Source organism: Syngnathus scovelli, chromosome 14 (assembly GCF_024217435.2).
Source record: "Syngnathus scovelli strain Florida chromosome 14, RoL_Ssco_1.2, whole genome shotgun sequence".
Taxonomy (NCBI): domain Eukaryota; kingdom Metazoa; phylum Chordata; class Actinopteri; order Syngnathiformes; family Syngnathidae; genus Syngnathus; species Syngnathus scovelli.
The window spans coordinates 15,180,001-15,197,111 of NC_090860.1; the positions used below are offsets into that span (position 1 = coordinate 15,180,001).

Here is a 17,111-nt window from a genome sequence, read left to right on the forward strand (position 1 = left end):
GGATGGAGTGTTTATCTGTGGACGTGGGAGCGGAGGTAGATGCCATCAACCTTGCGAGTGTCTGGCGTGAGATCACAGAGCTGTGATGCTTGCTGTCAGGCGCCTGTCACTGCAACCGCAGGCAGCTCTTACAGGTTACGCCCACTTCTTTTCTCACTGCAGAGATGTGTCACTTCCATTTGCTCCAGCACACATGCACGCACGTTCCGATTTACATGTGCTCAGGGGACTGTTGGGACTCTGGTGTTTAACGGTGCATTCCCCAGATCAGATCAGCTCAGCTCAGCTCAGCTCAGCTCAGCTCACCTCAGATCGGAAGGAGGGTCTTGACGGTTTCCCGTCCTGGAACTTTTCTGACACGCCTCTTGTTGCGATAATCAGAGTGGCTGATAGGTGGACACCTACACCAATATTCGTGCAACGATACGCCTGCTGTATGTGCATTATGCGGAGCTCGATCACACCAATTGACAAGTGTCATTTGGCAGCTAGCTAATGACAAGAGGAAGTTTTGGCTTTGGATAGCAGACGCTGGGCTAATAATAACCTCTAGCCTTGGCGTGGGCTCCGAGCTATGTTTGACAATTCGATGTTGGCCTAGAAATGCAAGGGGGGGGCGACGACAGCAGTGCTTCATTTGCACGAGACAGCAAAAGCCAAATAAGCCTTCACACCTACGGACAACAACTGTACGTACGTATGTTTTGGGAATAAACATTCCAAAAGCCATACGAGTGAGCAATTGGAAATTCTTCACCCAAAAGTGGCTGCTCGTGTATGTGAACAGTCACTTAGCCAGCTAATGAGCTTTAAAAAATAAATAAATAAGTAAATAAAGGGCCAATCTCGGCAGGCTATGAAACTTGAGCCTCTCACGCATGACAAAGCACGATAGATGGTAGAAAAGGTCTCTTCAGCTAGTTCATTTAGCTTTAAAATGCCGGAGTGGAGGCTTTCTTTTCAAAAAAAAGTGCAACGACTGACTGCGATTCTAAATTGGCCACCACGTGGAATGTGAGCTTTGTTAAAGGGACCAAAATCATTTTATCATTTGTACTGTCAAATATGCACAGCTGCTCTGTGCGTTTTTCTTCTTTAGCAAAAAGCTTTCAGGCATGTTAAATGTTACGCTTGGCTATGCTACGTCTGGCAAAAGGCCGTCCTGTAAATAGGCATGCGCTGCATGTCTGCTCAGGGCCATGTTTTGAAATGCTGCTCCAGATGTGAGGCTCAGTGTCCTGCTGAGAGAGATGAATAGCTTGGTTGCTGCTGGCTACCTACAGGTTGACTTCCTTAATGAGCAGAAGAATCTGCGGAGAGCAAGATATGATTGATGGCTTCACAAGAGAACAAGAAGGAGGGGAACACAGCAAGTGCTTGTGATAGAAACGGAGGGGCGGCTGCACGGGCCAAGACAAGGAATGTGCCACTGGCTTTTGAAAATGACTGCCAGAAAGCCACCATGCAGGGACAGGGAGGGCACTTGCTCCTGTTGGAACCTTCTCTGACTTGTCAATTGAAAGTGGATATCCCGCCCTCTTCTCTGGAACTTTTTTCCTCCTTTTCCCATCCATCCATCCATCCATCCATCCATCCATCCATCCATCCATCCATCCATCCATCCATCCATCCATCCATCCATCCACTCCAACAGAGTGCATGCAGGAGGGACGCTACAGCTTATCTTTAGGAATATGTCTCTTGCGCTGTAGAGCAAAATGATTGAGCAAATGGAGCTGGCCAGCCCACCACAAAGAGCAAAATGATAGATGTCAAGCAGCGCTCAGGGAATGAAAATGTTTTCAAAGAACAACTGCAGCCAGCTTTGCAAGAGGCAGGATTCAAAACAAGCAAAACAATCAAGTGACGCTGGGCAGGCAGACGTGCACTCAACCAGTCAGTCAGTCAGTCAGTCAGTCAGTCAGTCAGTCAGTCAGTCAGTCAGTCAGTCAGTCAGTCAGTCAGGCCACTCATTAACTGACCCGGTTCACACAACTGATCATTCATCAGGAAAGCTATGACAGGTTCATCCACAAGTGGACACAATCTAGTGCACTAAAAGTATCAACATCAGTCAGCCATTTGCACATTTTTCTCAGAGACTGTCCGCAGCGGTTCAAAGAAATCCTCCAATCTGGCAAGATAGTTGCACTACATTTCCTTGTAGTATACTGGCACAACGACACGAGGGCCATTCTACTCTAATCTATATCAAAGACCGTATCTGAAACACAATTTAAAACCAACAACAACAACAACAACAACAACAAAGCACAAAGATTGCATTGGTTTTGGGATTCTTCCGATAGTAAACACTAGAGAGAAAAAAAACTTGACATGTCAAGCTCTATTGTACTGCAATGACAGCTTCGTGATTGACCGATATATATGCAGGGCATCAAATCATTCAATTCCATTGGTTTACCTGAGTTGAATTCCCTTGGTATCTGCCTCCACAATTGCTTTTCAGGTGGACACGAAATCCCAGCGCAGCAATTTAAAAAAATTAAAAAAGGAAAAAAACGCAAAAGTAAACAAAATGTGTATGCGTTGTTTCCAGACTGGACAGAAAACAGGAATTATGTCGAGACGCGCGTTTCCACACGCCAAGAGAATCCTCGCGCGCCGTGCGTCCGTCCGTCCGTCCGTCCAAAAGGTGTTTTCCGTTTCCTTCAATAAGCGGCCACTAATTAGTCATTGCGTCGATAGAGAACATGCAAAGACGTGGGCCAGCGCTGCTGATGTCTGGGCTGGCTGGCTGGCTGGTTGGCTGGCTGGCTGGTTGGCTGGCGAGTTGGCTGGCTGGCTGGCTGGCTGGCTGTCTCTCTTCTTGTGGCTGTGCAGACAGAGAGAGGAAAGGAAAAACAACACGTAGCCGCGTCGCAGTCGCGTCTACCTCCTCAAGTCAACTGCTGCTGTGAGGCGTTCGAGGACACCTCGTAATTTATCACACTGGTCAGATGGGCGACCCGAAGAAATTAAGAGGATGCTGACTTGTCTTTTGTTGTCCTCTTGGTTCTTGTTGTTGTGTTTATAAAGTTTAAAGCCATAGATGAAAACAATTTATGCTCATCAGGTTCGGTGGGATTACATGGAACGGGCACTGGATCTTTATTATTATTATTATAGAAGTAGTATTTTCTTTATTTCCAACACCACGTAGAGGTATCGTAGCACCACTTTTTTGACGGGTGCGGTTGCAAGGATGCGATCGACGAAAAAAGAGGGGCGGGAGCAAGCCCCCCCCCCCCCCCCCCCCCTCTCTCTCTCTCTCCCTCTCTCTCTCATCTGTTGTGCATTTCCCCTTTGATTCCGCAAGCAGCCACTGAATGTTATTTTCCAGCATTTCTTCCCCGAAGCGTTTTGTTCCGTGTTCAGCTGTGGAATGTGACGCTAACCCCCAAAGAACTTCTGATCTTGGGTTCTTTTTTTTTTTCTGATCAAGGTGAATGTTTTTTTGGTGTTTTTTTTTTTTTGACGTCTGCCAAAATTACAAGATTTGTCTAGAATCAAAGAGATCCATCCATAGACACACACGTCACGTGCTTATCATTTGCAGAGATTTATGATAACAGAAGAGACAATGATAAAGAATGTGTCTCTGAGCCCAAAGCGTGACCAAATTTGCAGTAATTAATCTTGTGTCATTTGGTTGATTTTAATAGCAAAAGTTGTCAAATAATATAAATTGCAATGAAATGAGTCAAACGAATTGAGCCAAGTGAAATGGCTGCTCCACCTGTTGGTTGCTTGCTGCTGATGCAGTGTAAGAGCGGCATGGCGAAGAAAAACATGGCAACCTCTCTCTCACCTTTCCCCCCTCAGTTTTATCATAAACGGTTCAAAGTGTTTGTTTGTTTGTTTGTTTGTTTGTTTGTTTGTTTGTTTGTTTGTTTGTTTGTTTGTTTGTTTGTTTGTTTGTTTGTTTGTGTGCAAACAAATGACATCCATCAAGAATAAGAAATGAATTACATTTGTAGGTACAAATACATGAAGACAATATATACGCATGTATATCCACATCACAGGTTAAGAAACAAAAAGGCACCGACCGATGCCCTTCTGCAGCGTTTGATGAGGTGACAAAGAACAGTCAATGACTGCTATGGTGTCAAAATGCGCTTATGTTCTGCGCCATTGGTGCTTCTGTTGTCATGGTTTGTGCTAGATGTGCTTCAATTTGTAGGGAGGATCAACATGACAGGCTTCCACCTCACTCTGGAAGAGGTGTACAAAATTTGAACGACTGTCCAAAAACGATGAAATCACAAATGACCGATATTATCAAATAAATGTCAGCAGCACCGCATAAGTGAGTCATTAATAAATGTCTTTGTACATTTTCCTCCCCGTTATAATTGATACAAAAATAGATAGAAAACATTTAGTCCACAGAAAGGACACAGTAAACAAACAATCAAGAAGTGGCTTATTGTTTTGTGAAGACCCAAAAGTCAAATTTGATCTGGCTCTGTAGCAGTGGTTCTTAACCTAACCTGGGTTCGATCGAACCCTAAACCCTAGGGGTTCGGTGAGTCGGTCTCAGGGGTTCGACAGAGCCCGCGCTGAGGAGGTCCGAACAAACCTGTTTCATCGTGTAGCTTCTGATTTGCCAGTCTGTCATTTGTTGCGAGTTCATGCATTGTGTTGGTTTTGTTCTTTGAACAAGGTGATGTTCACGCACAGCTCATTTTGTGCATTAGTAAAGAACATCTATGTCTTGAATTTAAACAAAATATTTTTTCACGAACGAGGGGTTCGGTGAATGCGCGGATGAAACTCGTGCGGTCCGGTACCTCCAACGAGGTTAAGAACCACTGCTCTGTAGTCTACCTTTCAACACATTTCCCAACACACACGAAACTGCACAGAGCACAAGCACGGAACTCCAAAGATGATTGTGCACAATACATGAGGGGAGAAAGTGGCCCGCTTTGAATTTTCGATGCAGCGCACTTGTTTGTTTCTGATTTGGCTTCCGCACCCAGAGGGCAAGCAGCAAAGCAGCAAAGCAGCAGAGCAGCAAAGCAGCAGAGCAGCAGAGCAGCAAAGCAGCAGAGCAGCAAAGCAGCAAAGCAGCAAAGCAGCAACGCATAGCACCACACTTGGCATCACTAAGGATGGAAGCTGTCGCCTTCCTTCCAACAGGTGCACTTCCATAAAGCAATGGAAACAATTTGGAAATTGTTATCCACATATGATTTCTTCGTTTTTCAATAAATTGCCAATCAAAATTGACAAAAATCTTTGACGATGAAAGATTGAACTAAGAGCTCAGACTCGGTGCTTAACGTTGTAGCTTTTGTGTTCTCTGAGCACAGTAGATTCTTTCTGTGTTTCCAGCTTGCATTGAATTGAAATTGAAATTGAAACGCGTGCGGCGGTTCCATTTGTTTGCGTATTTGCTACCCAGGGCAGGTGACAAGAACGTGTAACCCTCGTGCTCTTATTCTTGCGTACGTTGTTGCAGCGCGCGGCGGTGGGCCGTTAGGACTCTAACAGACTATGCCAGCGGCAAATCTGCTGTCCTTTGGACTCTTTCATCAAAGTCCAGTGGGTGAGCTCTTCCTCTCCGGAGCTGTTGAGCCCAAGAGAGATCCAGCCGATCATCTCCTTCCGTTTCATGCTGCGTTTGTTGTAGACGGAGAGGATGAGCGTTACGTCCGATAGCTGGAAAAGGGCAACCTGGAAGACAAAGGTCTCTTTGTAGGTTGGGTTGGGTTGGCCTCGACAGATGGATGTTTTGCACTTGGACATCTCGTGGCCCATGGAGTTCAGTAGGGTCAGCTTAACGTACGTGTCTGAACGAGAAAGCAGAAGAGCTCCAATTAGAGCAGGCAGGCAGGCAGGCAGGCAAGGCAGGCAAGGCAGGCAAGGCAGGCAGGCAGGCAGGCAGGCAGGCAGGCAGGCAGGCAGGCAGGCAGCCACGCAGGCAGGCAGGCAGGCAGGCAGCCAGCCACGCAGGCAGCCAGGCAGCCATGCAGGCAGCCATGCAGGCAGCCATGCAGGCAGCCATGCAGGCAGCCACGCAGACGTCATTTGTCTACAAGCAAACATTTCATGCAAAACGATGTCATGATGTCTCTCAATTGCCTGAATCAAATGACAAATACTTGCTCCCGGTCATTTGCGTATAGGATCTTTTTCTCCTGCTCTAACGCAAAGTGTTCCTCATAGCAAAGACAAGGAGCTCAAAGGGCACAAGAAGCCTTTCTTCGGTCTTGTTGCTATGCAACTGTCGAAGCTCAACATACTTTTCATACTAAAAGGGGCCAGAAAAAGCCACCGACATGGAAAAGAAATGATTCCGAAAACGATGGCAATAGTGGTGACAGGTCTGTCGCGTTTTTTAAATTCAGGTCAACAAGCAAATAAAGATATTTTGTGTGGCTTGCCAGGTGAAAAATAGGCCGCGCATTGGAATGAAAGCAAATGAGGCAGGAATGAAGGTAAAGGAGGTAATGGCAATGGCTCGGAGAGACTTTGGCCTCTCGCCGACAAGTTAACAATAATCATCCGTCGAGGATGGAATCAAGAGAATGACTCGCTCGCTCGGGCTTTCGTACTGTTGAGTGGCATGGCAGCTGCCTTTCAATCCCTCCCTCGCAGCCTTCAAAGATACTTTCAGTGGCTCTCTTTGACAGAAAAGCACTGAAAATAGCCTCGATTTCTTTTTTGACAGCTGCTGAATGGCGCAAGCGGTCAGCCACGGACTGACGGCACTTTGCTATTGTTGGGAATGAGAGGAGAGGAGAGGAGAGGAGAGGAGAGGAGAGGAGAGGAGAGGAGAGGAGAGGAGAGGAGAGGAGAGGAGAGGAGAGGAGAGGAGAGGAGAGGAGAGGAGAGGGAGGGAGGGAGGGAGGGAGGGAGGGAGGGAGGGAGGGAGGGAGGGAGGGAGGGAGGGAGGGGCTGCTGATCCTGCTAATGTTTTGCAAGAGGGGAAACATGCGAGGATTTCAGGCACAGGTGAGGGAGGGAGGACACATGCAGGAAGCATTCCGCTTTCAAAAGAGATCATGGACGACGAGCGAGCCGGTCAAAATGGAGTTCAATCCTTCAAACGTGTGGACACACATGGCGTGTCATCTGAAGCAGGGCTAGCTAGGTCGCCACTCACCTCTGATAATATAAACCTGTCCACCTATCAAGTGCTTGAGACAGCAGAACAGTCCGTCTGACAACAAGGGTTGGGCAGCAGTAAGAAAAACAGCAAACCAAAGCATCAAATAGGACGACGACGACGACGACGTCGGGAGCAAAGACACAAGATGCCCGATGCAAGGGAAGAAAAAGACGGGAGCAGAGGATCTTTCGACATGCTGGCCCGATGAAAAATGTCAATACTTACTGGGTGGCTTATTGCTGGCCAGGTTCTTGAAATGAATGCCCTTGATGACTTCCACAGAGAGATGTCCGGTGGTGGCGTTGTACACCAGGCCCAGCAGGATTTCCGGGGTGGAACTTGGACTGAGCGACGGGAAGGACGAGGCGCTTTCGCCGCACGTCGTATCCGAGAGACTCGTTTGGGAGTCGGCGCCCTGCGGGTTTTACACCTTGTTAAGTCTCGGGGGCTCGTTGTCCCAACTGGACGATGCTTTCCAAAACAATTCCAGATGAGCCCTGAAGCAAGTCGGCTTTTCTACTTACTCGGTAGGTGCGGCACGGATCCAGACTGACCGGCACGGCCATTTTCCCCTGGAGGTTGAGCTGGGTGAGATAAAAGACATTTTGGCCCAGCACCTTCTCTTTCTTCATCCTGCGCATACTGTAAAGGCGAAATCTGATGGCGTAGTTGCCGATCATCTCGGACTCCATGTGGCAAAAGTGGAAGGTCTCTGTGAAGAGAGGGCACGGGCCTCTTTGGATAGCGCTTTTTGCCCGCTGTTTCTTTGTGGGCAGCAGCACCAGGTGGACCTGCCAGGAGATGTTGCCCGTGTGTTTTAGAGTGGGCAGGTCCGTAATGGCCACGATGGTCACCGCCAGCTGCTGCTCCTCCGGATCGTAGTCAAACACCACGTCCAGAGTCCCGTACTTTGCAGCCTGATCCGCTCGGTAGGCTTTGGGGAGCCGTGCTGCTGAACCGCGGCCTGACGTCTCCTGAAGGGACACGGAGATGACATCACGTGTGGCCTGGCCTGGCCTGGCCTGGCCTGGCCTGGCCTCATTGCGTTTACTCGCAGATGTACGTCAGCATTTACCTCCGGACTGAGGACAGCCGTACTGTCACTCGGTACGTCCTCCTCGTAGCCCTTGTTGAGATGACTTTCCGTCTCGTGTCCGTCGCTTCCCTCACTGGGACATTTGCGAAAGGAAAGGCGGGGGCTCCCGCTGGTCAGCGACAGATCGCACTTGGCGTCGCCCAGCTCCGACAGCGTGTAAGACATCCTGGGAGAGCCGTTTTCATCCTGATATGGCGGCGGTTGGAGTTCGTCCAGGGGGGGTGTCCGCCTCATCCTCTGGATGCAGTTTGCTGGTGGAGTCACAAACATTACTTTGAGTCAGTGGACAATTGACTCAGCAGCCTCTGTTTCCAAACTTTTAGAAAAAGCTTGCCGACTTATTGTTTCTAGCTCTCACTGAAATTCTTGGAACTCTCAGTCTCGTGTCAGACAGTGAGACGTCAGCTCAAAGTGGCACATGCGTCTCAGCAGCAGATATGCTGCACCGTGCCGAGGCAAAGGAGTCTTGACTAAGTGTCTTTGAGGGCTTGATAAAAGAAGCAAAACAATTTGGAACATTTTCTTCCTCCTGCTGAGAGGGGCGGAAGCTGGATTTGATGGAAGCTGCCGCGTAAAGGCCTCACTCACTTTTTCCTGCACCCTGCTAATTGGAATGCTTACAATTCCACATTCCTTCTCACAAATTGAGGAAGCAGCAGAACACTACAAAAATGAATAGTGTATGATTGCGTTTGTCAGAAGCAGCACACGATCAAATGTGTTGTATTTTTCACAGTTTTCAAGCCTTATTCAATATATTTGGTTTTTATTCCAATTGAACAATACTCTTATCTATGGTGGTGATTTCCACACTCAGCTCCAAATGATTTGTCTCTTGCCAGCTCTGTGACATGTAGTGTATCAAGCATGAGCCCCTCTTTTCTTTGGTTGTTTTTCTCGCTTTCCCCCTCGGAGAATGGCGAGCAATTAGGCGCACTTGGGAGCGAAAGCTAATCAGCGCCCAGATGGAAAAAAGCGTCCACAGCAGGGCAGGGCAGGGCAGGGCAGGGCAGGGCAGGGCAGGGCAGGGCAGGCCAGGCCAGGCCAGGCCAGGCCAGGCCAGGCCACTTGGAAAGCGTCACATCTTTCAATGGAAACACCACAAAATGCTGGAGTTGTTGCAAAGAAAAAGAAAAGTGGTTGTTGAAGTTTGATGACGCATTGTCATCATTTGACAAGTTCATTTTGTGGCCATCATCTATATCGGTACGTCGTTTTTCCATCAGCAGACGCTTAAGGGCTGGCTCAGTGCGCACATTATGAGTAACCAGCTGATTTTTGGAGGAGGCGTCACGTGGCGTTCCTGTTAATGGACCATTAATCAGTAATTACTTGTCCTTTAGCAAAGACTCACTGATTAGCTCCTCTGGTGACAATACAAGGAATCACTACACAGGAAATTAGAGACGGAAATGACACCATGCACATCTCCTCCAACAAAGTCAAATGGGAAAGTGTGTTTGTATTGTCGTCACATTTTAGGGAGCTGTGAAATCACTAAAAATCAACGCCAATCGTTTCATCTCATTCAGATGCTACCGAAGCTATTACAAGCAAATAGTCATTCGCCGTGCTTATTCCACCATCAAAAATACATTTTGCAGTAGGAATGACGATTTGTCATCCTTTGTCAGGGAAGGAAGGAAGGAAGGAAGGAAGGAAGGAAGGAAGGAAGGAAGGAAGGAAGGAAGGAAGGAAGGAAGGAAGGAAGGAAGGAAGGAAGGCAGGAAGGAAGGAAGGAAGGAAGGAAGGAAGGAAGGAAGGAAGGAAGGAAGGAAGGAAGGAAGGCAGGGAGGCAGGAAGGCAGGGAGGCAGGAAGGCAGGAAGGAAGGAAGGCATGACACAAAGTACTATTCATAATTCAGCAGCATATTCTAACAAGGCTTTAAATAGATTGCCCTAGACGTCGTCGGTTCAGTCTTTCTTATATAACGGGAAGGTAGTTGGGAGCCCGTGCAGTCGTTTCAAATGTAGAAACAGCTTCCTTTTTGGGGTTGCGGCACAACAGTGTCATCGAAAGCATCTGACATTTGTACAGCCGTATACGTCAAACTTAAATACGATTCCATAATCCGGAGCTGGACAGAATATTTTTTCGACAGACACAAAATCATGAAACAGGCTTGATGATGAAACATTTGAAGAATTGGACCATAGTTGTTGAACAATGAAATAAGCAAGTTAAGACTGTAAAGCGCCACAAAGCTTGTGGGAGAATGTCCTTCGCTCTGTGTTCACACATGTAAAAATGAAGTCGAAAGAAAGACTGGCTTGATGTTGCCTATTTTGCCTTCTCTAGATGCCGCTCTCTGTTCAACATTGGGCTGAAAAATGCACCATTTCTTATTGCCATCAACAGGGCCATCTCTCAAATAATACAACATCAAGCAAAATTGAAGCTTCATATTCCTGTCAAAAAGCTCAAGCATGCTGTTGCTTATAGTCAGTCATCTGGGTTGGGGTTGTTAGCTCATAAGTAAGTAAGTAAGTAAATAAATGCAGGGAACAAACAGACTAGTGCAAATAGGCTAGAAGCGCTTCACATGTGCACAAGTCCCAATAAGGCCCGTTTTTGCATTTTTTTTTTTTTGCGTTTTTGAAAGAAGAAGAAAAAAACACGATGCACTATGCAGACAGTTGACTGTTTCATAAGCCTCCCGTGGAGAGTGTGCTGAACGAGAGCTCCACTTTGATGCGCTCTCCAAGTCCACTGTGTCTAAACCTTCTTTGCAAGTTGTGAACTGGACTGAAAAACATCTGGATGAATGATGAAAGCGAATGCTGTAGATGGATTCGGCCCATAGAAGTGTGCTTACCTACATCAGCTGAGGCGTCACTGCTGTAGCCGTCATAATGGGCCATCAGGGGACTGTACTTGTGGCGCTTCTCCCACCTGAAGCGTCCCGCGTGTTTGCCGCACACCTTGGCTCCTCCACCTCTGAGACCTTGGGCCCGGCTCACTGCTTCTTGATACTGACCCATCACTTCGTCCTCGCTGTCTGATGATGATGATGATGATGATGAGGCGTGCTGGTCGGCGTCGGTGTAAACCTTTTCTGTTGGCAGAAATACAATGCAAATTGTTATCCAATCAAATGCAGCTGGTGAGTTTCCATGTTGTCTGATGACATGGAAGCTTCATCTGGTTTTGTTCTCCCTCCCTTGTTCCTTGTTTTACATTTTGCCTCTCAATTCATATTGCACAAATCCAATATGAATCCAAAGTCTGTGTGGGGCTGCATTTTTTGGACTTTATCTTTAGTGGGCGGGCACTTGAGAGGATTGTGCCATTTACTTCCTGATGGTAGAACGGCCACAAGAGGGAGGGCATCAATACCTTGGAACAAGGCCGCTAGTTCTACTCCCCAAGTACACGAATTTAGTGACATGCTGTCCTAGCTGAGATTTTAAAGTCATGACAGAAAAGCAATCCACCTGGCAATGGAGGTTCACCTTGCAATTGTGGGCTTTTCCTCAAGTCATCAAGGCACTGAAGGCTCCTTGCGTTCTCCAGCGTCAACTTGTTGTTGAGGTACCAGAAGAGAAGCGTCATGAGGATAATAAAGAGCCCGATGGCTGTCAGAAATCCAAGCACCTCCGGTGAGACTATGAAACACAGCAAACGTCCATTTCAAGGGTGCAACCACAATGAACATTCCATAGCTGGATGGTGGATAAAAATGGGAAATTCACGGCAAACGGAGTTGCGCTCAAGTTAAGAGACGGCTGTCAGCCTTTGGGCTCCATTGTCCATGATGTCTTATCTGCATGGAGACTGTTGCCATGCCATGATGAATATCAAAACGGGGAAACGTGGCACTCACAGACGCCCACATTCTCCACAGGCAGGCAGGCAGGCAAGGCAGGCAGGCAGGCAGGCAGGCAGGCAGGCAGGCAGCCAGGCAGGCAGGCAGGCAGGCAGGCAGGCAGGCCTGAACACTCTCACCAGCACACACTCCCACGCGTGTTCAGAGAACAATTGCGCACCCTGCTACTGCACTGATTAAACAAGCACGCAACAGACTGAAAAGCACCCAAACTACAACACAACAAAGTCACCAAGAAAAAAAAAAAAAAAAGGACATCCTGGCACGAATACAACTTTGACAAACGGTTCAAACATGCGGGGCTATGTAAAACCCAGAAATGCATTTGCTCCATATAATGTGGCCATCGCAGGGAAATTTCGGTTCCAGAGTTTTTCCAAAATCAATGAAAGCAGTTAGCAACGAAGCTAATGCAACGTTTTGGACGCTGTCGCTCATTTTTCTTGACTTGAGTGGAAAAGGTAGAGTCCATGAACCGGCGAATAATGACTCACGTTTGGTACATGGCATGACAAAAGAGCACAATCAGAGGCCACCACAATGACAAGGACAATGACAAGGACAATCAAGATGAATATGATCAAACGGAACGCTTAGTCATTGTACGTACAAGAATACATCATGGCTGAGCTGAAGTTTGGGCTCAAAGATGGACTCCACCGCCCTACCTTTTCGGACGCAGATCAACTCATGTACTCCACAGCTCCGCTCGCCCCCTGGAAAGACAACGCATTTCAATGAGCCCCCAAGACATGAGGATGATGACGATGATGAAAACAGAACAAATGTGACAGTGAAGGAGAGAGGACAGTAAGAGTGCTTATGACCTCCAACACAACGACGGAAAAACTGCCCCAGCTTGCCAATGTCACATGACCAAAGACGTGAGCCCTAAGTGGCCAAGGTGTTGCATTTAGTGTATTTCTCATCCACGCATTGGTGAAGTTTGAGCTAACGAGGTCATTTCCACCTCACGTGAAGCTGGAATGCTTTTTGGCACGAAGCTAGAAATGAGCAGTACTGGTGCACGACACCAAATTGGACGGACAGGACATTGCACAAGCCGTCGTAGACCTCAGTTCCATCCTCCCGAGCAGTGTCTGTAATTCTTTCAGTTAGTCACACTTGTGAGTCTCAGAGCTGTGCGGCAGGGGATCAGCCTACAGGTTGAACTTTCAAATAGCCTTCATGTCTTCCACTCTTGCGTGTCACAGCGACACAAGGCAAGGCAACTGTAACTGTACTGCTTCAGTGTCATCTAATACTGTATTTGTTTTGTCAGTGTAACAAAATTAGAGCCACTATTTTTTTTCAAAGGGGCACAATTCCATTGTCTCAATTCCAAGACCCTAGAATATGTGGGATGAGCGTGGGAAGATGACACGCATAATTCCAACCAATAGTGTGTATTTGAATATGAAATCGAACAGCAGAACTATCTCGTCGAGCAAAAACCCTACGACCATTCTATGATTACAAAGCGGATCGTTCCTTTTCAATGGGCTTCCGTGGCCTCATTTTAGTGCCGTTTCGCCAGCTGCTCAAATAAACACCATAGCTGCTGCGTTCAAGCCACAAAGTTACGTGCGCCCACATTCCATAGAAACGAAGGGATGTCCAATATTGAGATTTGCAATGCATGGCAAGAAATCACAGCGGAGCTGTCCTTTCAGCACCCACATCATGAGCCTGGACTCGGCGCAAAACACTGCTTAGCAATGAAACTTCATTCAACCAAGCGGTTATTATTTTGTTGAAGCTAGCTCTTAACCATAGCAAGTTCCACATGGCACCTATTGATGGCAGCGGAAGGGAATCGAGAAAGAAGAGAGACGCTTTACGCCGACTTACCGTCAATCGCCATGATGTTGTGTTTTGGATTCAACCAAATCAGGCGGCGAAGACGGGGGGGGGGGGGGGGGGATCACTGCAAGAGAGAGAATCGGCGTGTTGGTTTAGTCACTTGAGAAAATCCCGGAGGAGGGAACGAAACATAACATAACGTGCCAACCTGATTTGAACACACTTAATGGCAGCGAGCACAAGTTGGCTGGACGTTCGATTCTTGAAAAAGAAATTCTTGAATGTTGATATTCGTTCTTACCGTCTGTGTTAGGGACCGTCCACAATTTACATGACCTCATGCGAGACAACTCATCATACATCAAATGACTCCTATGAATTCAAATGGCAATTGATCACACACGGGATTACAAATGGTTGCAAAGGAAGCCAACAGCTTTGTCATTCTTGAGAACAAACTAGTCGGAAACGAACCCTAACCATGAGTCACTGAGCCCCCGCTTGAGAACAAACTAGTCGGAAACGAGCCCTAACCATGAGTCACTGAGCCCCCGCCCCGCCCCGCCCCGCCCTTAAATGAGCAGGACGCTCCCTCCCTCCACTCTTCTCATGTGAAATCACATTCATCACTGTTACAGGCAGAAAATGAACATACAAGGTGAATCCTTGTATACAATACAGTAAATAACCAAATTCCTTGTCTTCTTCCCATCTGAAAATGATTCTGAAAACGGTGATGGAAGCGCACACATGGAGGCACGGTGACTCAATCATTACATAACAATAAGACAGACGCTCAAGCCATCTTGATTACATTCGGAACACAATGCTTAGCGACAAGCATTCCAGAAAATGATCAATCATGTCAAGGGTTGTTATTTTCGCTCAGGCAGGGCTATTCATATTCTAGTGCCGTTAAAAAGAACAACAAAGCAGGAAAGTCAAACGCATGTATTTCTCTGATCAACTGCAAAAGGATTTCATGGGGCAGAATAATGGACAGCGACGCCACCTAGCGGGTAACCATGATAATTGAACTTTTATTGGACCCCATTCCATTGTCCCCAAATCGACGTTTGGTTCAGTGATATCGTAAAATATTGTATCACCTTTCATACGGCTCTCATTAAATTGCCTTTGAGACAAAATGTAATCAAAGCATTTTAAAAGGTACATTTTTAGGGGAAAACAATCACTGTTCTGCATTTTTCTGATGCACACAAAATATTGACTTTTTCTACAACTTTTGTTTCAGTTGAGATAGTTGCTCCGCATTGACGTTGCAGCCGCCACACACTATCACCAGCAGGGGGCGCAAGAGAGCCGGTAGACGACCTAAAACGTGAGGGGGGGACACAAGCAAGTACATGTGTGCTTCAGCTCTTGGGAAAGTCAAGAGTGAACAACTCACCTTCAGCCTGTAATCGGTGCACAACTCGGCTGTAGACTGCTGCCAGTGTGGCGCCACATGCCATTTCCACCAGGACACGCTCGTCATCTAACAAAAAAGTTTCTTCACCTTCTTTGTGGTGTACTTGAACAAAATGACAGACAGCCCTTGAAAAGATCAACTCACCCAGGAATGTTTCTATGGCATGAAGAGCCTGCTGGTCAGTCACCACTTGAGAAATGATAGTGACCTCTTGGCTCTGACCGTATTCGAAGGCTTTCGCGCAAACTCGCTTTGCACCGAGACTTTTGGCTTCACTGGTGATGTCATCCAAGGTAACCATCCTTCCGGCCTTAAGTGATGCGTTGAAACAATCTGCGCCGAGCGTTTCCATGGCGATGATGGGCACGTCCATCCAGCCGACATCCTTCAGGCCCTGGACCACACCACAGAGGAGCCCCCCTCCGCCCACTGATAGCAGCACCGCTCCAGGCTTGACGTCTGGACCCAACGTGGCTGCGGCCTCTGCCATCAGACTAGAATGGCCCTTCCTTTAGGCAGGCAGGGGGAAGACGATTGGAAAGATTTAGAGCAGCGTCTCGAGTGCTGAATAAGCGACGACGACCTACCTACCTACCTACCTACCTACCATATCAAGGGATGATCAAAGGGAGGCACGTAGGAGAAGCCCTCCTCCGTTTCCACTAGTCGGAGCGCCTCGGCGTTTGCATCATCCCAAACCTGCGTACAGTGGCTTTTCCTTTTCATCGTACCATTGACTAGATTCAATAATGCAACCCAAAGAGCCTGTTGAGGTCCAAATAGTAAAGAGTTTGACCTTGCCCACAATCTTGACAAGAGCGCCTTGATCCTCCAGTCTCTGGACAACAAAATGAGGCGTTGACGAGGGAATTATGATGGTGGCCGGCACACCCATTTTTCGGGTGGCGTAGGCAGCCGCCATCCCGGCATTTCCACCTGAAAGAAGAAATCGTGGGACACAACTACGGTACCGCTATTGAAAATATGCGGAGGCTCTCGGAAACCTGAGGAGCAGACAAATCCTTTGGACTGTGACTTGAGCTGCAGAGGGGGGGAAGCAAGATGAGAGGGAAATTCCCAAATAGATGCAAGGTGTGTGGTATACCTGTTGGCACAAGTAGCCAATGCCACGAATCTTGAAAGACCCAGAGGGCTGGCAATTCTCCATTTTCAGATACACCGTGGTTCCCACATGTTTGGACATTGCAGCACTCTCAAGCAAGGGCGTGTTGATGTGGAAATGTTCAGCCATGGTGCCACAGCTTGCACTGCACTGCACTGCACTGCACTCAAAAGTGATACCATTGTTTTCCAATTCATTCGAACGTTTGGTCTAGTGTAGGGGGAGTCCAAACTGCATCTGACCCGCCCTCTTCTTCTTTATTTTTTTTTTTTTATCACATCCGTTATGGTGCTTTGATGGCTTTGCAGACCGACACTTGACAGTTGACAACTTGAGACGAGTGGAGCAATTGAAAAGGTAAACGTCATTGGAGGTGATTGCAGAAGCCAGGTCGGAAACCTGGCGACTTACCACAATATTGCGTTTTGGAGCAAATCTGCAAAGACCTTTGGATCTGCCGCTCGCTGCAAGAGAACTGCAGCTTTCTTTGGCGTTCTTCTTCTTTTACTTTAGCGACCGATTACTTTATTCTCTTTGGTGCATACCGACACCTAGAGGACAGGAGTGTATGAAAGTACTCGGCGGCTCCGCATCAAATAAATAAATAAATAAATAAATAAATAAATAAATCCATCCATCCATCCATCCATCCATCCATCCATCCATCCATCCATCCAGCCATCCATCCATCCATCCATCCACACACA

The 17,111-nt window shown here is 47.4% G+C and overlaps 3 protein-coding genes across 14 annotated transcripts in view; all 3 read right to left on the minus strand.

Moving 5' to 3' along the window:
* The window catches only part of sertad4 (SERTA domain containing 4), a 17,606-nt gene extending 14,359 nt beyond the window's left edge, over positions 1 to 3,247 (minus strand). For 2 of the 3 annotated variants that reach the window (XM_049740400.2, XM_049740399.2), the window contains exon 1: positions 2,426 to 3,247. The gene's annotated coding sequence lies outside the window, so the exon portion shown is untranslated. The remainder of the gene's footprint in view (positions 1 to 2,425) is intronic. The other variant, XM_049740398.2, reaches the window with a different exon arrangement.
* Positions 3,248 to 3,623: 376 nt separating this feature from the next.
* syt14a (synaptotagmin XIVa) lies at positions 3,624 to 13,987 on the minus strand. 7 transcript variants are annotated; one of them, XM_049740388.2, is made up of 9 exons: positions 13,898 to 13,987; positions 12,715 to 12,762; positions 11,673 to 11,825; positions 11,036 to 11,275; positions 8,199 to 8,470; positions 7,648 to 8,097; positions 7,349 to 7,538; positions 7,118 to 7,174; positions 3,624 to 5,685 (listed from the first exon to the last, which is right to left on the minus strand). In XM_049740388.2, exons 1-9 carry the CDS (start codon positions 13,908 to 13,910, stop codon positions 5,504 to 5,506), a joined length of 1,605 nt encoding a protein of 534 aa, XP_049596345.1. In that variant the 5' UTR covers positions 13,911 to 13,987; the 3' UTR covers positions 3,624 to 5,503. The 7 variants fall into 7 exon arrangements, with proteins under 7 accessions (XP_049596345.1, XP_049596339.1, XP_049596341.1 ...); XM_049740382.2 differs by having other exon boundaries at positions 3,624 to 5,801; positions 13,898 to 13,986; XM_049740384.2 differs by having other exon boundaries at positions 3,624 to 5,801; positions 12,657 to 12,762; positions 13,898 to 13,979.
* Positions 13,988 to 14,862: 875 nt separating this feature from the next.
* sdsl (serine dehydratase-like) lies at positions 14,863 to 16,957 on the minus strand. Of its 4 annotated transcripts, none has more exons than XM_049740401.1 (8): positions 16,816 to 16,957; positions 16,387 to 16,564; positions 16,286 to 16,322; positions 16,078 to 16,217; positions 15,889 to 15,980; positions 15,426 to 15,790; positions 15,261 to 15,347; positions 14,863 to 15,184 (listed from the first exon to the last, which is right to left on the minus strand). In XM_049740401.1, the coding sequence occupies exons 2-8, from the start codon at positions 16,531 to 16,533 to the stop codon at positions 15,087 to 15,089; spliced, it is 966 nt and encodes a 321-aa protein (XP_049596358.1). In that variant the 5' UTR covers positions 16,534 to 16,564; positions 16,816 to 16,957; the 3' UTR covers positions 14,863 to 15,086. The 4 variants fall into 4 exon arrangements, with proteins under 4 accessions (XP_049596358.1, XP_049596362.1, XP_049596359.1 ...); XM_049740405.1 differs by having other exon boundaries at positions 16,387 to 16,554; positions 16,816 to 16,951; XM_049740402.1 differs by having other exon boundaries at positions 16,387 to 16,559; positions 16,816 to 16,951.
* Between the last annotated feature and the right edge of the window lie 154 nt (positions 16,958 to 17,111).